The following is a 23259-nucleotide window of genomic DNA, read 5'->3' on the forward strand; positions in this document are numbered from 1 at the left end:
CAAGAAAAGCCACTTTTTTAAGGTAAAGAGGATTTCTAAATGAGAACAGGTTAATTAGACATCTGAAAGATCATTCCTGTAGTGGGCATGTATGTAAAAGTATAGCTAACTTACTGTCATGATGAGCCCCTTTTCCTGGAAGTATTTAATCAATGGAGCAGCGTTCTGCTTGAAGTTCATTAGTCTCCTTTGGGTAGCTTTCAGATTGTCATCCGGCCGCCCCTGTTGCTCTGCACGCTTCAGTAATCTCTCTTTGAGCCTCTGATTGGCACAAGCCAGGAATACCACCAAGTCGGGAGTACAGATCTGCAAAGAGCATCAAACAAGTAGACAAGCATTCAACACACCAACCAATGCAAGTGAGGGCAGTGGCATTCTGTTGAGGCCATCTTTGGCCCTCTATGTCTCTGCCAGTAGGGCTACTGCTCTATACAAGAGCAGGAGGAGCCATGGTTATTATAAAGGCATACGTTGTTTTGTTGTACTTTGCTTTATTGATTATTAGCAACCTTTTGTCTAACAAGTCTATTGACGCCATTTTTCCAACAGATGTGCTCACTTCATGGTTCCGTGTCACATTTTGGTAATTCTTGCAACATGTGAAACTTTGTCATTATTACTCTATTTGCTATGGTGATCTGTGAACAGTGATATTTGATGTTACTATTGTAATTGGTTTTTTTTTCAATATATGGAATTTATTGCCAAGTTGGTTTCCATACAACACCCAGTGCTCATCCCAAAAGGTGCCCTCCTCAATACCCATCACCCCCCTCCCCCCTCCCATCACCCCCCCATCAACCCTCAGTTTGTTCTCAGTTTTTTTTATTTTTTATTTTTTTTATTTTATTTTTTTATTTTTTTTTCAACGTTTTTTATTTATTTTTGGGAGAGAGAGAGACAGAGCATGAACGGGGGAGGGGCAGAGAGAGAGGGAGACAAAGAATCGGAAACAGGCTCCAGGCTCCGAGCCATCAGCCCAGAGCCTGACGCGGGGCTCGAACTCACAGACCGCGAGATCGTGACCTGGCTGAATTCGGACGCTTAACCGACTGCGCTACCCAGGCGCCCCTGTTCTCAGTTTTTAAGAGTCTCTTATGCTTTGGCTCTCTCCCACTCTAACCTCTTTTTTTTTTCCTTCCCCTCCCCCATGGGTTTCTGTTAAGTTTCTCAGGCTATTGTAATTGTTTTGGGGTGCCACGAACCACACCCATATAAGATGGCAAACTTGATCAATAAATGTTGTGTGTGTTCAGACTGCTATACCCACTAGCCACTCCCTTGTCTTTCTCCATCTTCTTGGGCCTCCTTATTCCCTGAGACACAACAATGGTGAAATTAAGCCATTAACAACCATATAATGGCCTCTAAGTGTTCAAGTGAAAGCTAGAAATGATAGAGCTTAGTTAGGGAGTCATGTCAAAAGCTGAGATAGGCTAAGAGTTAGGCCTCTCGCACTAGTTAGCCAAGTTGTAAATGCAAAGGAAGGAAATTAAAACTGTTACTCCAGTGAACACATAAATGATAAGAAAGTGAAACAGCCTTATTGCTGACATGGAGAAAGTTATGGATAGAAGATCAAACCAGCTACAACACTCCCTTCAGCCAAAGCCTAATCCCGAGCAAGGCCCTAACTCTCTTCAACTCTGTAAAGGCTGAAAGAGATGAAGAAGCTGGCAGAATAAAAGTCTGAAGCTAGCAGAGGTGGGTTCATGAGGTTTAAGGAAAGAAGGCTTCTCCATAACGTAAAAGTGCAAGGTGAAGCGGCAAGTGCTGATATAGAAGCTGCAGCAAGTTATCTAGGTAAGATAATTAACGTAAGTAGCTTACACTAAATAACATATTTTCACTGTAGACAAAACAGTTATGTCCTTGAAGATGATGCCATCTAGGACTTTCTCAGCTAGAGAGAAGTCAATGCCTGGCTTCAAAGCCTCAAAGGACGGGCTGACTTGGTTGTTAGGAGTTAATGTACCTGGTGACTTTAAGTTGAAGACAATGCTCATTTACCATTCCGAAAATTCTAGGTCCCTTAAGATTTATGCTAAATCTACTCTGCCTGTGCTCTATCAATGGAACAACAAAGCCTGGATGATGGCACATCTCTTCAAAACATGGTTTACTGAGTATTTTAAGCATACTCTTGAGACCTACTGCTCAGAAGAAAAGATTCCTTTCAAAATATTGCAATACACCTGGTCACCCAAAAGCTCTAATGGAAATGGACAATGGAATTAATGTTGTTCCCATACCTATTAACACAACATCCATTCTGTAGCCTATGGATCAAGGAGTAATTTCAATTTTCAAAAAGTCTTATTACTTAAGAAATACATTTTGTAAGGCTATAGCTGCCATAGCTAGTGATTCTTCTGATGGATCTGGGCAAAGTACATTGAAAACCTTTTGCAAAGGAGTCACCATTCTAGATGCCATTAAGAACACTCATGATTCATGGGAAGAGGTCAAAATATAAACATTAACAGGAGTTTGGAAGAAGTTGATCCCAACCCTCATGAGTGACTTCGAGGGGGTTCCAACTTTGGTGGAGGCAGTAAACTGCAGATGTGGTGGAAAGAACTAGAGACCTAGAACTAGAAGTGGAGCCTGAAGATGCAACTGAATGGCTGCCATCTCCTATCAGATTTTAACGGATGAGGACCTGCTTATGGATGAGCAAAGAAAGTGGTTTCATGAGATGGAGCCTACTCCTGGTGAGGATGCTGTGAAGATTGTTGAAATGGCAACAGAGGATTTAGAATGTTACACAAACTTAGCTGAGGCAGTGACAGAGTTTGAGAAGATCGACTCCAATTCTGGAAGAAGTTCTACTGTGGGTAAAATGCTATCAAACAGCATCACATGCTACAAGAAATTGTTTGTGAAAGGAAGAGTCAGTGAAGTGGCAAACTTCACTGTTGTCTTATTTTAAGAAATGGTCGCAGCCACCTCAGCCTTCAGCAACTACCACCCTGGTCAGCCAGCAGCCATCAGTATCGAGGCAAAATCACCCACCAGCAAAACAAGTACAACTTGCTAAAAGCTCAGATGATGGCTTGACTTTTTTTTTTTAAGCAATAAAGTATTTACATTTTTTTAATGGTTATTTATTTTTGAGAGAGAGAGAGAGAGAGAGACATAGAGATAGAGGGGGCGGAGGGGCAGATAGAGAGGAAGACACAGAATCCGAAGCAGGCTCCAGGCTCTGAGCTGTCAGCACAGAGCCCGACGCAAGGATCAAACTCACGAGCTGTGAGATCATGACCTGAGCCAAAATTGGATGCTTAACTGACTGAGCCACCCAGGTGCCCCCAAAAAGTATTTTTAAATTAAGGTATGTACACTGGTTTTTTAGGCATTATGCTACGCGCACTCAGTAGACTACAGTCTTGTGTAAACATAACTCTTATATCCAGGAAAACAAAAATTTAATCTGACCTGCTTCATTGTAATACTCACTTTACTGCAGTGGTCTGGACCTAAACCCACATCTTTCAGATATGCCTGTAGTTCATATAAATGGCATTCCCCAATCCACAGAGCTATTTGCAGTGGCTTCCATATTTCTGGAAAATACTTTTCTAGACTACTTGTCTACTTCTAAATACTTGTCTATGTTGAAACAAGTTTCTAGGTTGAATTAAGAGCAATATAGGCAATGGGGCGCCTGGGTGGCTCAGTTGGTTAAGCATCAGACTTCAGCTCAGGTCATGATCTCACAGTCCATGAGTTCGAGCCCCACATCAGGCCTGTGCTGACAGCTCAGAGCCTGGAGCCTGCTTCAGATTCTGTGTCTCTCTTTTCTCTGCCCCTCCCCTGCTCATGCTCTGTCTCTCTCTGTCTCAAAACTAAATAAAAACATTGAACAGAAAAAAAGAGCAATATAGGCATAACTTTGCCAAAGATATATTGTAAAATCCCCAATTTTAGAGGGGACATGACTACTGGGCCACAGATATTGTCTACAGTAATTAAGTACCGCTCCTATTAATGTTACTTGCTGTCCTTTTAGAAGTATTGGCTGTATGCGATGCCCAATGCTAAGTTATTTTCTTTTTTTTTTTTTTTAAATTTTTTTTTTCAATGTTTTTTATTTATTTTTGGGACAGAGAGAGACAGAGCATGAACGGGGGAGGGGCAGAGAGAGAGGGAGACACAGAATCGGAAACAGGCTCCAGGCTCTGAGCCATCAGCCCAGAGCCCGACGCGGGGCTCGAACTCACGGACCGCGAGATCGTGACCTGGCTGAAGTCGGAGGCTTAACCGACCGCGCCACCCAGGCGCCCCGCTAAGTTATTTTCTTATGATATTGCTAAACTTTGCAATAATCTTCAAGGTTAATATTATCTCCAGTTTAAGATAAACAAACTGAGGCTCTGAGAAATGAGGTACTTGTCTGAGGTCACAAGGTCAGTAAGGTCAAAGCTGATATTTGAACCCAGGTCTGTCTGGTAGAAGGCCTGTGTTTCTTCTACTATTACTAAGAACCAAATAACCCCAAAGCCTTCACAAGTTTCTGAAAATATCAACAAATGACTTGAAAACAACCTATGAAACAAACGATTCTTGTTAACTCAAGTACAACCAGTACTGCATTTAAAAGACAACATGGCCATAGAAAATGAATATAGTTTCTTGTTGAGGATGTGACAAGACAAAATGGCAGTTTTGCATAGTGGTTTAAAGAAATGATTCCAATTATTTTTGTCTCCTTACATTAGTATATTATTTGGGCATATACTCCAATAAATATAAAATATGCATATATTACCATACTAATATAGGATATATGTTACAAAATATACACAAGAAATGCAATTTAAAAAGAATGAGATATAATAATTGTAATTCTAACATTTTTTCCCCACACCACAGTGGTTTGCCGTGTACACTTTAGAGACCACTGGTTGGAAAATGGACTCTGGAGGCTGGAAAAATGCACTCCAGTTTTTGCCCTAGGACTTGCCAACTGAGTGATAGGCATATGGTTTAATTTTGTAAATCCTCTGTGTCTTGATCTATCAATAAAGATACACAGACCTACCTTGCTGAGTTACTATAAAGATTAAGTAAGATAATGTATGTGAAATACACAGCACATGGTAAGAGCTCAGTAAATTTTAGCCATGTTTATTATCTCTTGGCTTTCATGCGTGTAGGTTGTCCCGGTTTTTAATTTTTTGCTATTTATTTGTTTATTTATTTTCTTTGCTCACATTTTTTCCTCCTTAAGCCCACGAGTGGGCACCTTCCTTGAGGCTTAGATCATGTTTTTAGGTCATGTCTCCAGGTCCTCATTCTCTTCTCATTCTCTTAGTTCTCTTTTACTGCACTTTTCAACTACTACCCTTAGTGGATGGATCCTGAATCTACATTTTCAGCACTGACTTTCAACAGAATCCAAGTCCTGTATTTTCTTTTTTTTTTAAAATTTTTTTTTAACGTTTATTTATTTTTGAGACAGAGAGAGACAGAGCATGAACAGGGGAGGGGCAGAGAGAGAGGGAGACACAGAATCTGAAACAGCCTCCAGGCTCTGAGCTGTCAGCACAGAGCCCGATGCGGGTCTCAAACTCATGGACCGTGAAATCATGACCTGAACCCAAGTCAGACACTTAACCGACTGAGCCACCCAGGCGGTGGCTGTATTTTCAAGTCCTGTATTTTCAAATGCTTTGTATGATGGCTCTACCTGTAAGTCATCTTTTTTTGGGTGGGGGGGTAGGTATTTTTTTTAAGATTTTTTATTATTATTTTAGGGAGAGAAAGAGTGAGCAAACAGGGGAGAAGGGCAGAAAGAGAAAAAGAGAGAGAGAGAGAGAGAGAGAATCCCCAGCATGCTCCACACTCAGTTTGGAGCCCAATGTGGGGATGGATCCCACGACCCTGGAATCATGACGTGAACTGAAATCAAGAGTCAAATATTCAACGACTGAGCCACCCAGGCACCCTTCTACCTGTAAGTCTTAATGTTATTTGTGGTTTAGAAAGGCCAAAATCAATCTCAGCATCTTTTTCCGTAAATGAAATTCCTATCCTGCTTGCTTATTTAATTATTCAATTAATTAATTAATTAATTAATTAATTTTATTTTTATGGTATTTTTTATAGTAGCAACACTACTTCCCTAAATCTCTTAGGAGACTTAGTATCATTTCTAACCTTACTCATCAAAACTTTCATGTCTCCAAGCTATCAGCACTACCTATGGATTTGGTCTTTGAAATACCACTCAGACTCCCCTTCTTTCAGTTCCCACTGTCGTTGTGTAAGCCACACATTAGCATAAGTGATTAGGAGCATGAATTTTAGAATCAGATCATCCTGAATATGAATCCAGAATCTGCCATCTATTAATTTTTGTCCTTTGAGCAAATGGTTCATTTTCTCTGAGCCTCAGTTTCCTCAACTGTAAAGTACAAGACTCTCTATCTTTGTAGTTTAGTTATTTCTTAATTAAAAAAAATAACTGCTAAATAGCTTTTGAAAAGTCTTAATAATTTAGAAAATCACTTTATAATTTTGGTGTGATATATGACAAAGAGATTATCTGAAGTTAAAACCTTTATTTTATCAAATATTATATGGGAAAATTTTTGTTTAATAAAATCGTTGGTAATATTTGGCCTCACTCAACATAAAAAATGACATTCTTTTAAATTTACTTTAAATAAATTATATTAGGAAGAAGACAATTTTGACAAATAAAATATTGTATTATGCTTGGTTTGGTCATGATGTATATGAAAATATGGAAAAATCCTGAATTACTAGCTCAATATTAAATGCAGAGAAAAACTTCTTGGCTTTTTAAATTCTTGCATTTTGTCTTGAAATTCTTGTATTCTGCATTTAAACAAATGAAATGGTTTACTTTAATATATTTTGTGTTTTGTTTCAGACTACAGTGTAAGTGCTTCTCCCTACATAACACAATTAAGTAATGGATAGACTCATATATGTAATCACCATTGTATTTTGTCTTTTACTCTTAGGTTCTGAAATATTAGAGACACTTTGAAATTTACGTAAGACTTTTTCAACTTTGAATAAAATTGCATTTTTTTAATTAAAAGACTTAAAAAAAACAATTTTAGGGGCATCTGGGTGGCTCAGTCGGTTAGGCACCCATGTGTGAGCAGGGAGGGGCAGAGAGAGAGGGAGACATAGAATCTGAAGCAGGCTCCAGGCTCTGAGCTGTCAGCAGAGAGCCCAATGTGGGGCTCGAACTCACGAACTGTGAGATCATTACCTGAGCCCAATTTAGACACTTAACCGACTGAGCCACCCACGCGCCCCAACAGTAGCCCATTTTTAAGGAAAAAATATTTGAATTGTTTATGTTTTTTTCCCCCAAATAGAAGCAAACACCACTCTATTCCAAAAGATGTGAAGTCCTAGAAAGTTTTCATAAAATTCACTTGTGAAATGTTGAAAAGTATCACCAAACAAAGTGGATCTTTGGCATACTTTTATTTGCCCTAGGTTCTCAAAATATAGTTGCTGATTCAATGAATGAGTGAATAAATTAATCTTTGAGAACAAAAACTCAGATACTACCTTTGTCTACATGAAAGTAAGCTTCTCAATTGTTGATAGTATTTCTCCTAATGAATCAACTAAATCAATTTTTTCCCTATAATTATATACACATGTGAATCTTCCTCTGTCCATTGACTTAAAGTCCCTTACCTAGGGGCGCCTGGGTGGCGCAGTCGGTTAAGCGTCCGACTTCAGCCAGGTCACGATCTCACGGTCCGTGAGTTCGAGCCCCGCGTCAGGCTCTGGGCTGATGGCTCGGAGCCTGGAGCCTGTTTCCGATTCTGTGTCTCCCTCTCTCTCTGCCCCTCCCCCGTTCATGCTCTGTCTCTCTCTGTCTCAAAAAAAAAAATCCCTTACCTAAATGATTACTCTGTTAAAAAGGACTTGTGCCTGCCTTTGATAAGCAAAGACATATTCACCAAGTCAAACTGCCCAGTGAGCTTGCTTTATACTCCCTGTTCCTGGGGTGCCTGGGTGGCTTAGTTGGTTAAGCATCTCACTCTTGATTTTGGCTCAGGTTATGATTTCATACACAGTTCATGAGATTGAGTTCCGCGTTGGGCTCTGGGCTGACAGTGTGGAGCCCGCTTGGGATTCTCTCTTTCTCTCTAGGAATAAATAAATAAACTTAAAAAAAAAATACTCCCTGTTCCTAACTATCAGTACTTTTGACTGGCCTATTCTTTATGAAGATATGTCAGAAGGCCTACACTCCGTAATTCAGATCACACTGTCAGAAACCAGGAAGCAAAGTACTAAAGACATAAAATTTTTTAAAATTTTTCGTAAAAAGAAAAGAAATAGAATATCATAGCTGGAACACAAACTGGATTCACAGAAACTAAAGGATGGAAAAAAACTTGGGAGGTTATCTGACCCAGATTAATGCCAAACCTGTAATTATTTCCACAGTCTCTTGACAAGTGATTTTTAAAGTTGGGCATTTGAACTTGAATGTTCTTGCGAGCATTTCTTGGGATAGGCACCTAGTAGTTATGAGGCAGCCCTTTTCGTTATGGGAAGGCTTAATAACTGGGAAGTCCTTTCTAATATTGGGTTCAACTTTCCTTCCCTATTCTGCCTACAGCGAAAATGTAAAATAATTTTTTTTTTAATCCATTAAACATTTATTGAACACACTGCATTATCACAGAATCTAGATTAGGTCGTTATAGGAAAAAAGGATAGATAACTGTACTTCACTAACATTTAACATGGAAATACTTTCTGGGCAGAGCTTTAAACTGACTAGGGGACTGGGGGACAAAAACTGGAATGGGTCCCACCATGGAGATGTTCTAGAAACTGCTACTACTACTGCCCCCTTTTGGTTGGACTCCTAAAGGGCTATATCAGAGTATGTGTGAACAAGCCTCATAGGACTAAATCCTTTTAGAATCACCCCAATTCTCATTATATTAGGTGATTAAATGTATTCAACAGACAATTAGGCATAGCTGAAAAGAGAATGAGGGAACTAAAACAGCAGAAGAAAATATCCAGAATGAAGCAAGGGGAAGTGAGGGGGAGGAAAATTACAGAACATAGCAAAAGAGAAATATAAGAGAATGGTTAGAAAGTTCTAGAGTAAGAGAGAAAATGAAGAAGCAATCTTTAACAATATAATAGCTAAGAATTTTCCAAACTCACAAATAATATCAAGTCTCAGATTCAAGAAGCAATCTAAAAGCCAAGCAGAATAAACAAAAAACTCAGATCTAAGCATATTATAGTAAAACTGCTAAAAGTTTAGAAAGACAAAAAGACCAAATCAAAACAAACAAACAAAACCTTTAAAGCAGCCAGAGAAAAAGAAACGAAAGATTCTCTTCAGAGTAGCAACAAAAAACAGCTGTATTTTCTTTTTTTTTTTTTTAATTTTTTTTTTTTTTTTTAACGTTTACTTATTTTTGAGACAGAGAGAGACAGAGCATGAACGGGGGAGGGTCAGAGAGAGGGAGACACAGAATCCAAAACAGGCTCCGGGCTCTGAGCTGTCAGCACAGAGCCCGACGCGGGGCTTGAACTCACGGACCGCGAGATCATGACCTGAGCCGAAGTCGGCCGCTTAATGACTGAGCCACCCAGGCGCCCCAAACAGCTGTATTTTCAAAAGAAACAATGAAGCTAGAAAATAATGAAATGCTATCTTTAAAGTGTCAATACAAAATAACTGCCAGCCTTGGTTTCTATATGCAATAAAAATATCATTCAAAAATTAAGAGTAAATGCAGATATTTTCAAACAAAAACTGACAGAATCCGTCATCAGAGATTCTATACTAAAATATGAAAGAACATTCTTTAGGTAGAAGGAAAATTATCCAAGATAGAAGAAATGAAGAACAATGAAGTGGTAAATATATGGGTCAACCTAAATGAATAGTGACCATATAAAAGAATACTAAAAGTATTTTGTGGTATTTAAAAAAGAGATTAGTCATGAGGCAGGGACATGAAGTTCAATTGTTTTAAGGTCTTGTTCAGGAAGTGGCAGAAATACTGAATTCTATGAGACATTAAGTTAAGGATGCGTGTGGTGATCCCTAGAACAGGTGTCAGCAAATTTTTTCTGTAAAGGACCAGATAATGAATATTTTAGGCTTTTCGGGCCATATGGTCTTATAGCATGAAAGCAGCCATAAAGCTGGCAGTGGGGCCTGGGGAGAATCTACAGGAGGAGGGCAAGCCAATAAAGTTACAGTGTCCAGTTAGTCCTTGGGACCCTCAACTGGGACCTCCATCCTTCTGGGCCTTCTGAGCAGCATGTGTGAGGAGCCTCTGTCCACCAGATCCTGTCCCCTACTGGTCAAGAGTTGCCCCTGGCATATCACCTCCCCCATACTTTCACACTGTGTATGGGTGAGTCCCTGGGCAGGAAGCCAGACACACCCAGTGAGTAATCACACATTACAATGGCACGAAACTGGTCACAGCAGCAATGGCCAAGTAAAAGGTGGGCTGCGAGAATATAAGATAGGGCATCAGAGGTACTTGATACAGTTGCACTCTTGAAATAGAAAGATACAGAAATGCTAAAAGCAAAAGGATGGAAAAAACATACTATGGAAACATTAGCCAATAGAAAGGTGGTAAAACTATACAAATATCAAACCCAATTTGACATTTAACCGGCAAAGGAAAAAATAAACTGAAAGTATCGAGGAGAGTGGACTTTGAAAGTTCTCATCATGAGAAAAACAGGTTTTGTAACTATGTATGGTGATAGATATTAACTGGATTTATTGTGATCATTTGGCATTTATAATTATGGAATCATTATGCTGTATACCTGAAATGAATTAATGATATGCCAATTATACCTCAATTAAAACAACTGAAAAAAATAAATAAAATGCCCAATAATATATTTCCTACCAAAAAAAAAAAAACAGGCAAAATAAACAGACATTTCTTAAAAGACATACAAATGGCCAACAGGTACATAAAAAGGTGTTTAGCATCACTAATCATCAGGCAAATGCAAACCAAAACCACATCGAGATATCACTTCATACCTGTTAGAGTAGCTATTACCAAAAGACAAAAGATAGCAAGTTTTGGGAAGGATATGGAGGAAAGGGAACCCTTGTGCACTGTTGGTGGGAATGTAAATTGGTACAGTCACTGTGGAATACAGTACAGATAGCCCTCAAAAAAAAAGTTAAAAATAGCACAACTTCATAATCCAGAAAACCCACTTCTGGGTATATATATATAAAGGAAACAAAATCAATATCTCAAAGAGATATCTGCACTCCCATACTTATTTAGCTTTAAAAAAGTAGGAAATCCTACCATCGTGACAACATGGATGAATCTGGAGGACATTATATTAAATGTAATAAGCCAGACACAGAAAGACAAACACCGCATGATCTCACTTACACGTGGAATCAAAAATAGTCAAACTCACAAAAGAAAACAGTAAAACGGTGGTTGTCAAGGGCTGGGTGGAGAGGGAAATGAGGACATGTTGCCCAAAACATACAGGGAATCAGTTATGCAAGATGAGTAAGTTCCAAAGATCTCTAGAACAGCAATGTGACTATCGTTAACGGTAGCAATTAATATTGGTACAATTAATATACCTGAATTTTCGCTAAGATGGTACATCTTAAGTGTTCTTACCACAAAAAGGAAAAAACAAGAAGAAAGGAAAAGAACAAAACGAACAAATAAATGGTAGCTATCTGAGGTGGTGGATATGTTAGCTAGATTGTGGTTATTATTTCACAATGTATACATATATTGAAACATCAAGTTGTGTACCTTAAATAGACACAATTTTTATTTGTCACTTATACTTCAATAAAGGTGAAAAAAACTGAAAAAACATCAGACAAGTATAGACTTTAGAGAGAGAAGTATTACTAGAGTTAAAGAGTGTCATTTCATTATGATAAAAGGTTTAATTATCTAGGAAGAAATAATAGCCTTAATTTGCATGATCCAATAATATAGGTTCTCAGTATTCAAAGCTGAATTTAAACAGAACTGAAAGAAGACGGTCAAAAATCCACAATCATAGTGGGAGATTTTAATATATCTTTCCAAGTAACTGACAGAACAAGTAACCAAAAAATCAGTATGGATAGAGGAGAACTTAATACGATTAACAACTAGATGTGTGTATACATACACACACAAAACACTACAACTACCAAGTTGAATCTAAAATCTTTTAAAATACACACAGAAAATTTATAAAAGTTGACCATATTCTGAGCCATAAAGGAAGTTTAAATACATTTCAGATGTTTGAAACTCACATGCAGATTACCTTTAGTAACTACAGTGGAAGTAAGCTCTGCACAAATAATAAAAATATAAATTAAAAAATCCTCATGTTTGGAAGTTAAACAATACACTTTAACATAATTCCTGGGTCAAAGAAATCACAGTGGAAATAGAAAATATTTTAGATTAAATGATAATAAATTATGACATTTCGAAACTTATGGGATGTAGCTACACCCATAGTTACAGGAACATTTATTGCCTTAAATGAATATATTGGGGGAAAAAGAAGTTGAAATTAGTGATCTAAGCATCCACCTCAAAATGATAAAAAAAATTAGGCCTTTTTAGGTCAACTAAAAAGTTGAAAGAAGAAAAAGATACAGATAATAGCAGAAAAAATATATAAAGTAAACATATACCTAAGGGATGATTCCTTGGAAAGACTAATAAAATTGATAATCCTGGTGAAACAAATCAAGAAAAAGAAAGAAGGTAAAAATAAATATTGGTAATAAGAGGGAATATATTCCTAAATATCTTAAAGAATTTAAGATGATAAAGGATATTAAGAACAACTTAATGAAAACAAGTTGCAAAATTATTTGAAATGAACTGATTTCTAGAAAAACACAACTTCCTTAAGCTGACAAAAGAATAAACAGAAAATCAGATGTTAAATCCATACTCAAAACCCTCACACAAAGAAAATTCAAAATCTGATGGCTTTACCAGTGAATTAATTGTACCAGACACCAAGCTAACAGAAAACCTTCTACTAAATATAAAAGGAATGACAACTGGGGCATCTGGGTGACCCTGTCAGTTAAGCTCAGGTCATGATCCATGATCTCATGGTTTGTGAGTTCAAGCCCTGCATGGGGACAGGGTGGAGCCTGCTTGGGATTCTCTCTCTCTCTCTCTCTCTCTCTCTCTCTGTCCCTCCTCCCCTAAGATAAGTAAACTTAAAAAAAAAAAAGAAGGAATGAATACTTCTCAATTCATTCTGTTAGGCTGGCATAATCTTGAATCCAAAGCCTGACAAGGACATTAAAAGAAAGAAAAATTATAGACGTATCTAACTCATGACCATAGATGCAAAAAATCTAAGTAAAATATCAGCAAATGAATCCATCAATATATAAAAAAAATTATGTACACCATGACCAATTTGGGTTTATTCCATGCTGGAAAAATTGGTTTTCCTTTCAAAAATCAAGCAATGTAATTTATCAAATGAACAAAATAGAAGAGAAATATCAAAAGATCATTTTAACAAATAAATAAATATGGGGAAAACATTCGGTTAAACTTAACATTCATTCATGATATTTTCAAAAAATTCTTTTTGTATTTGAGAGAGAGAGAGGGAGAGAGAGAATCTTAAGAAGGCTCCATGCTCAGAGCAGAGCAACATAGGGCTTGATCCCACAATCAGGGGATCATGAACTGAGCTGAAATAAAGAGTTGGATGCTCAACTGACTGAGCTACCCAGGTGCCCCACTCATGATAAATACTCTTATCAAACTAGGAATTCAGCAGAAAATCCATAATTTGATAAAGGATAAATACATAAAATTTATAGCAAGCACCATTCTTAATAAAGAAATGCTGAAAATTTTCCCTTGTGTTGAAATAAAGATGCCTATCATAATAATTTCTAGTTAACATTGTAATGGAGACTTTAGACAGTACAATAAGACATGAAAAAGAATTAAAACATAGGATTGGACAGAAAGAAATATAACAGTCATTTGAGACAATGTGATTGTACATGTAAAAAATCCAAAAGAATTTAAAAGCGATTAGAATAAATACACAAAGTTAGCATGGTCTCTGCCTACAAAAGCAGTATACAAGAATCAATTTTATTCCTATATATTAGGAACAATTTAAAAATGAATTTCAAATGCTACTGAACAGAGCTTTAATGTGATAGTGCTTGAGAAAGACTCCACCAGCCATTGTTGGCTTTCCAAGAAAAGCTACACTCCCGAGGGGCATATGCCAAGGAATGTCAGGAGATTCAGGAAGCTGGAGCAGCAAGGAAATAGTTTCTACTCTAGACCCTCCAGAAGGAAATACAGCCCTACGGACATATTCACATTAGCCTGGGTGAAGAAGGAGGCCCAAAGGAAGGAATTCTGGAAGATATGCCTGTTGATCCTGACAATGACGGTGTATAAATGCCTTCTGAGGAAGGGTATCAAGACTAGGAACCCAGAGCCTAAGAAATACTTTCGTTCCCAGTTTCTTGAGACCTACTAACAGATGTTCCATCCTGTACAAGTATTCAGTTCCAATGTACCCAGTCATGACATTTTTCTCAAAGTTTTTTTTTTTTTTAATTTTATTTAAATCCAAGTTAGTTAACATGTAGCATAATAATGGTTTCAGGAGTAGAATTTGGGAATTCATCACTTACATACAACACCCAGTGCTCATCCCAACAAGTGCCCTCCTTAATGCCCATCACCCATTTAGCCCATCCCCTCACCAGCAACCCTCAGTTTGTTCTCTGTATTTAAGAGTCTCTTAGGGTTTGCCTCCCTCTCTGTTTCTATCTTATTTTTCCTTCCTTTCCCCTATGTTCATCTGTTTTGTTTCTTAAATTCCACATACGAGTGAAATCATATGGTATTTGTCTTTCTCTGACTGATTTCACTTAGCATAATACATTCTGGATCCATCCTGTTGTTGCAAATAGCAGGATTTCATTCTTTTTTTATAACTGAGTAATATTCCATTATGTATGTATATATGTATGTGTGTGTGTGTGTGTGTGTGTATATATATATATATATATATATATATATATATATATATATCACATCTTCTTTATCCATTCATCACTTCATGGATATTTGGGCTGTTTCGATAATTTGGCTATTGTTGATAGCACTGCCATAAACACTGGGGTGATGTGCCTCTTCGAATCAGCATTTTTTGCATCCTTTGGATAAATTCCTAGTAGTGCAATTGCTGGATCATGGGGTAGCTCTATTTTTAATTTTTTGAGGAATTTCCATACTGTTCTCCAGAGTGGCTGTGCCAGTTTGCATTCCCACCAGCAGTGCAAAAGGGTTCTCCTTTCTCTGCATCCTCGCCAACATCTGTTTTTTTCCTAGTCATTAATTTCAGCCATTCTGACAGGTGTGAGCTGGTGCCTCATGGTTTTGATTTGTATTTCCATGATGATGAGTGATGTTGAGCATATTTTCATGTGTCTGTTTGCCATCTGGATGTCTTCTTTGGAAAAATGTCTGTTCATGTCCTTTGCCCATTTCTTCACTGGATTATTTGTTTTTTGGGTGTTGAGTCTGAAAGTTTATAGATTTTGTATACTAACCCTGTATCAGATATGTCATTTCAAATATCTTCTCCCATTCCATCGGTTGCCTTTTAGTTTTGTTGATTGTTTCCTTAGCTGTGCAGGTTTTATCTTGATGAGGTCCCAATAGTTCATTTTTGCTTTTGTTTCCCTTGCCTCCATAGACATGTCTAGTAAGAAGCTGCTGTTGCTGAGGTCAAAGAGCTCGTTGCTTGTTTTCTTCTCTAGAATTTTGATGGTTTCCTGTCTTACATTGAGGCCTTTCATTCATTTTGAGGTTATTTTTGTGTATGGTATAAGAAAGTAGTCCAGGTTCATCCTGCATGTCGCTGTCCGGTTTTCCCAACACCATTTGCTGAAGAGACTATCTTTCTTCCATTGGATATTCTTTCCTGATTTGTCAAAGATTAGTTGGCCATACATTTGTGGGTCCATTTCTGGGTGTTTTATTCTATTCTATTGATCTCTGTGTCTCTTTTTGTGTCAGTACCATGCTGTCTTGATGATTGCAGCTTTGTAATACAGCCTGAAGTCAGGAATTGTGATGCCTCCAGGTTTGGTTTTCTTTTTCAACATTACTTTGGCTATTTGGGGTCTTTTCTAGTTCCATACAAATTTTAGAATTCTTTGTTTTATCTGTGTGAAGAACGCTGGTGGTATTTTGATAGGGATTGCACTGAATGTGTAGATTGCTTTGGGTAGTATCCACATTAACAATATTTGTTCTGCCAATCCATGAATGTGGAATGCTTTTCCATTTCTCTGTGTCTTCTTCAATTTCTTTCATAAGCTTTCTATAGTTTCCAGTGTACAGATCTTTTACTTCTTTGGTTAGGTTTATTCCTAGGTATTTTATGGACTTTGGTGCAATTGTAAATGGGATCAATTTCTTGATTTCTCTTTCTGCTGCTTCATTATTGGTGTATAGAAATGCAACTGATTTCTGTACGTTGATTTTACACCCAGCAATTTTGCTGAGTTCATATATCAGTTCTAGCAGTTTTTTGGTGGAGTCTTTGGATTTTCCATGGAGAGTATCATGTCATCAATGAAGAGTGAAAATTTGACTTCTTCCTTGACAGTTTGGATGCCTTTTATTTCTTTTTGTTGTCTGATTGCTGAGGCTGTGACTTCCAACACTGTGTTGAACAACACTGGTGAGAGTGGACATCTTTGTTATGTTCCTGACCTTAGGGGGAAATGTTTTAGTTTTTCTGCATTGAAGATGATATTAGCTGTGGGTGTTTTGTATATGGCCTTTATGATCTTGAGGTATGTTCCTTCTATATCTACTTTCTTGAGGGTTTTTATCAAGAAAGGATACTATAGTTTCTCAAATTTTTATAGTGTGTTTTAAACTCTTTCATTAGCAATTATTGAAGTTATCTGTACCTGCCCCTAACTCAGCATTTCAGTGATTCCCTCTCACTGAAGTGAATACATGGTAGCATGGTCCTTGTGTGCTGTGTGGATATTGTGGCTTCAAATCTAAAATGTTAAATTAAAACACTTATGTGACTGCCATTTATTTCTAAATCTTCACTATTTTTTTGTTGCTGTTGTTGGGAATTTGTGATCTACTATCATATATTATAAGATTTCTAGGGGCTCCTGACTGGCTCAGTCAGAAGAGGATGTGACTCTTGATCTCAGAATCATGAGTTTGAGCCCTACCTTGGGTGTGTAGAAATTACTTAAATTAAGAAAAAAAGATTGGTAGGTGTCTTTTAATGATTTTTTCTCAGAATAATGATGTGTTGTGAAATTTGTTAATATATACAATACTTAAAAACATGTGAACATGAAACTATGCACCATAAATATTAACTGAAATTTTACTGTTTTGTGATGTGTTTTTATTAACTTGTGTTTATATATAAATGATGAAAACTAAAATGTTATCTCATTGAAAAATACAAATTCTACTTAACCAAAAAATCATTTAATCACCTAGAAGAAAAAAACCTAATGAAAAAGGATACAAGAATATAACCTAGACCTTGGCAGAAATAAAATGAAGTATATACCATATTAATGAATGGGACACTTAATATTATAAAGTACATCAATGCCCTCCAATTGATCTATAGATTTAATGTAATCTCTAAATGTCAGCATGTTTATTAAAAGTTTTGTGTTTTATGGGAATTGAAAAATAGACCAAAATTTATTTGAAAATGCATAGGGCCAAGAATAATCAAGGAAATCTTCAAGAAAATCTTGAAGAAAAAGGACAAACTGATAGAACTTATTGTAAGATAATGTGACTCATTATAAATCCACAGTAATTAAGACAGTGAGGTGCTGGGTTTTAAGGAAGACTAGTAAACTACTGGCACACAGAGAGAACTCAGAAACAGATCCACTGCCCAAATATATGGGCATATGATTTATGACAAAGGTGGCTCTGCAATGTAGTGGAGGAAAGCATGGTCTTTTCAATGAATGGTACTCATACAATTGGATGTTCATATAGAAAATGATGACTCTTGGGGTGCTTGGATGACTCAGTTGGTTGAGCATCTGACTCTTGATTTCAGCTCAGATCATATCACAGTTGTGGGATTGAGCCCTGCTTAAGATTTTCTCTCTCCCTCAGCCCCTCTCCCTCACTTGCATGCATGCTCTCTCTCTACAATAAATAGATTTTTAAAAAAATTTTAATGTTTATTTATTTTTGAGAGAGAGAGAGAGAGTGAGGCAGAGAGAGAGGAAGACACAGAATCCAAAGCAGGCTCCAAGCTCTGAGCTGTCAGCACAGAGCCCAACACAGGGCCTGAACTCACGAACCACAAGATCACAACCTGAGCCAAAGTTGGAGGCTTAACCGACTAAGCCATCCAGGCACCCCAATAAATAGAAGTTTTAAAAAAATTTAAAAAGAAAAGAAAATGATGAGTCTTAACTCTCTATGATAGGATATGCAAAATTCATTCCAAGTGGTTGTTCAGATCTAACTGAAAAGTAAAATGATAAAGATTTTAGAAGGTAACTTATAAGAAAATAACTTCTAGACCTTAGGGTAGATACAAATTTCTTAAATAGGACCTAAAAATTAACCATAAAGAAGAAGTTTAATAATTGAGTGGCTTTAACATAAAAAAAACCACTTTTACTTATTAAATACACTATTAAAAAAATGAAAATATCAGTGGGAGAAGATACTTACAACACATACAATCAATAGAGGGCTGGTTTGAAAATATAAAAAGTATTCTTACAAATCAATAAGAAAAACAGAAAATAGCAAAATGGGCAAAAGGCTTGAACTGGCATTTTTACAAAAGAGGATATCCAAATAATAAACTAAAGAGGTCCCTACCTCATTAATAATCCAGGAAATGCAAAATGAAAAAAACACATCCCCAGAATGGCTAAAATTCAAAAGACCAACAATACCAGTATTAACAAGAATGTACAGCAACTGGAGCAAGTTCATGATAACTCATAGACTAGTACACTCATATTCTGTGTATCTATTATATGCTAGATTCTATTCTACGTACCAAGGACTAACAATGAGCACAAATCATGTATGTTCTTGCCCTGATGCAGCTTGTAGCCAATTGGCAGAGACAAACTTTAATCAAAACATTTTCACAAATAAATATAAAACTGTAACTGTATTAAGTTTCACAACATAGAGGTGGAGTTGTTACTATGAGTACATATAATAGGGAAATCCAACCTTATTGTGGAGTTCATGGAAGGCTCCTATGAGGAAATGGCAATTGAGCAGAGACCTGAAGATGAGGAAGGAATAACTAGAGAAAGAGGGAAGAGTGGTCTTTCCAAGACAACAAATTCACAGAGAAGGGAAGACACATGGCTTAGGAGGAATGCAACACCAAAATTTTATGTGAAGTATGTAGCTCACAAGATGAGAATCTTATAGACATTATCCTCCTACACAGAAGATAATCTAAATAGGTAGGCATTTTTTTCTTTTTCCAGGAGAGGGAAAGCAACCCATGTCTTGATGAAGATTTCTCCAGTCAGTTTGACATTTATAAGTGGAAGAATCTAGACACTGGAAAGGATGAACTTGACCCTGGCAAATATGAGCTCTATCATCTGTTTTGTTCACTCTCTTTTCCCAAATAACATGAATGGGCTCTGCATGGTTATATGGTTATAAACTCTACGACCTGAGCTGTTAAGACCCTTGGGTTTACAGAAAAGAACAAAAAAATGGAGAATGTTAATTTGTAAGAAAAGTGAATTGAAGACTCTTTTTCCATTTTTCCCCATCCTTCTCTCTACACTTTTGAGGAGAAGTATGGCTAAATTTTGTCAGATCAAGACTTTTCACTGAGCTACCGTATTAGGTGATGTAGCGTGCCTAGTACTGTAGTACTAGGTAGGGGTATGTTTTCTCTCACCTACGATCCTGTCTTTTATTTCAAAGAGGCAGGAGAAGTAATACCCATCTCTCTCTCTGCTGCTCACCTTACTCTTTGAACTTGCTTCTTTCTAAGCAGCTAGAGAGATCTGCTGGACTTAATTGTCAGAAAGCCTACATTGGGCTGCTCTAAGCACCAGCCCAATTCATGCTTTTCTGTCCTCTTCTCCTCCATTGGCATTCTCTGGATTTATGTTTCTGCAACAGTGGTGGGACAATGTGAGACTTGTGGGGAGTAGGATTAGGGTTGGAAGAGGTCTTCTATGCTGTTTTGGTGCTAGGCTCCAGGCTGCCAGTACCCTACATAAAAGGAACTCTCCATGGAGTTCAGATGGTACTCTTGGGCTCCACTGGGTTTAGAGACAATGTTTCATAATAAAATAATTTTTTTTCTGCTGTCAATTGCTGTCCCTGCATGTTTCTTATTTAAAGATTATGCTGGAGGACTGACAGACTGAGGATAGCATTTGTTGTTTCCCAAATAAAATTTTAATCTCTCATATTTCCAATGATTAGTCTGGGTATTAGACCCTGATTAGAAAGAGGAGAAAGACAATTTTCCCAACCTTAAGGAGCTCATAGTCTAATAGTCGAGCAAAGAGACAATTATAACACAATATGATCAGCACAATGTTTAAAAAAAATGTGGGAATAAATAGGAGGGCCACTTCCATATGGCAATTCTTATAATACCTGATATCAGTTAACATACTCACCCTGGGTCTTCTTTTCTCCAAGACAAATTGCATCCCCTTTCCCAAGATTGTTACAACTAATGAAATTACATGAATTAAATTAAATCTGATAACAATATGAAAGACACTCTACAGCCATGGTACTGAAAGAGCAATCCTTGCACTAATTGCCCTGAGATGGGCATCCCCTGGAATTGCTAGAAATGCAAATCAATGAGCCCCACTCTGTTCTACTGAATCAGAATCTCTGGAGATGGGACCCAGGAAAGTGTGTTTTAACCTGTACTTTATAGGAAGTCCTATACAGAAATGAGTGCTCAGAATGGGCACAGGGCCTTTAAATCCAAAGTGGATAATATGATTAAGTCAAAAATGAAAGAAACTAATTTAAGAAGAAACTAGTACATGAAAACTTATTTTTACAGTTTGGGCATTTCTTGATGAAAATCTATATTCTACCCTTTTCGATGATCCTGTGGTAATCTCTTATAGCCTCCAATGCATTCATTTCCAAGACTTTAATTACCCAGTGATCTATTACTCTTTTTTTTCATAGCTTGTCACAAACCAAATTAATCACATCTGGTGAACAGAGTATATTATGAATGGTTTAAGGAGATATCTTTAGTTCATGAAAAGTACCTTTCTGTGGTTTGGTTTTTATGGTACAAATCTTCATTCCAATAAAACAACTGGGATACATTAGGCTGCCAAGATGTAGGAATTTAATGAAGAGGAAAAGATTAAGGTTTTATTTAATATCTACCAGGTTGGTAATATGGAAATGAATGTAAATTACAGCACTATTTTTTCCAAGATGTCTTTTCCCCACCACTAATTTTATTATATATGTATCTACTTCTTCATTTGTTTAAGTCATTCACCTAATATGTATTAAGATCCCTTTATGAGCCAAAGTTGAAGTTCTGGAAGGGTAGGCTGGACTAGATGGGTAGGCATTGTCTTCCACGCTAAATAGTTGGGGTTTTATCTTATAAACATGGGAGTACTATACTTTGTTTCATGCCTTAGAATGAATGCCAATGGTAGTGCAGGGACAGACTGGATGGAGGCAAGTGCATCATCTGGAAGAGCTAATGAACCTGAATTGTCTACATTGAAGCACTCCTTATAAATGAAGAGGTCAAATAAATGTAAAACATGGTCATTATTCTTAACATTCTCATTATAGATTTGCTCGATCTTACTGGTCATTTAGAAAACAGGGGGAACAATTATTCGTACCTGCATTAGGCAAACAGCCTGAAATAAAACAAAGACTTTGAGATTGGATGGAAGAGAGGGATGAATGCAAATGGGCAGTGTTCAAAAATACGTAAGTTGTTTATATACCTGAGGGATGAGCCATGCCTGCCTGATTCATAGTGGTCAGTTTATGGACTCTTCATTACTAGTGCATGTGATGCATGACTAATTAGACCACAGAAAACAGTGTCTTTTAAGAAACAAATGGTTAGGTGATATTTCCAGACCCAGCCAAGAAAATGACTTGAAGAAGTAGAAGATCTCGGCATATTGCTACCGCTTACGATTTAGCCAACTTCTAAACTGTCCCCTCTCTAAACCTTGCTTCTTTACAAACATTTAACATTTAAATCATCAATATTGACAATGGGAGTAATCACCCATGAAATCCTGTCATTGATATGAGGGCACAAACCCGACATATTGTTTACATGTTCTAAATTCATGGGAACAAAGAAGATGGGAATGAATACCTAAATAGTATGTGGCCAAACCCCTATTTGATCAGCTGCACAGCAATCAGTTTTGCAAAAAAAAATTACTGAAGCTAAATATATATTTCTATTTGCATCACATAAGATAAAATATATTCATCTTAAAAAAGGAAGAACAGTGCAGTTTCTCCCTGATCTACCTATTTTAGACATCTGGATTTTATGCTTTGAGACATTGCAACCATTCAAAAGAAGTGTGAGAAAAGTGGTTTAGAAATTCTAATAGCAAAGATGCACATTTCCAAATCTTTTAAAAGCATATCTTGCAGGAAAATGAAATTCAAGGGTATATTAAATGCTAACTGGTATATAGGAATATAAAATAGGTATGAAATTATGTGATAGTTCCATTAATACTCTATGCACATACTTACTGAATGGAAAATAGGCTGATAATTCACCACGAAATGCCATTACTAGAGATTTCCACTTGAAGTTTAGATGGAAATACTTTTTTTAAACTTCAGTGTCACTGTAAAGAAAAACTGTTTTCTTTTTCCTTAGGTGTAAGTTATTTTGATTTGTGTGGCTGAAAGAAGCTAACACTTCCCAAAGAAGACACGCACCTAATACTGTTCTATTTCACACTTATCTACATCAATTGCTTAGTATTCATTCAAACACAAAGACTGTCTCCAAGAAAATTCAGAAAAGACTATGTTTTATGTTATTAATGGCTGGAGGGGGAGTGATGATATCCCACTCTATTCATTGGACATTACTGTATCTCTCTGCTTAGCTTATCTTAGAATAACTCTTCTCATTCACATTGATAATGAAGAAAAATAC

General features: G+C 37.0%; 1 protein-coding gene across 1 annotated transcript in view; it reads right to left on the reverse strand.

Moving 5' to 3' along the window:
- The window catches only part of AK5 (adenylate kinase 5), a 260907-nt gene that overhangs the window by 196511 nt on the left and 41137 nt on the right, over positions 1-23259 (reverse strand). The window contains exon 6 of the mRNA XM_049616985.1: positions 115-306. Coding sequence (XP_049472942.1) covers positions 115-306 — 192 coding nt within the window. The remainder of the gene's footprint in view (positions 1-114; positions 307-23259) is intronic.

This window comes from Panthera uncia (assembly GCF_023721935.1).
Source record: "Panthera uncia isolate 11264 chromosome C1 unlocalized genomic scaffold, Puncia_PCG_1.0 HiC_scaffold_4, whole genome shotgun sequence".
In the NCBI taxonomy this organism is placed as follows: domain Eukaryota; kingdom Metazoa; phylum Chordata; class Mammalia; order Carnivora; family Felidae; genus Panthera; species Panthera uncia.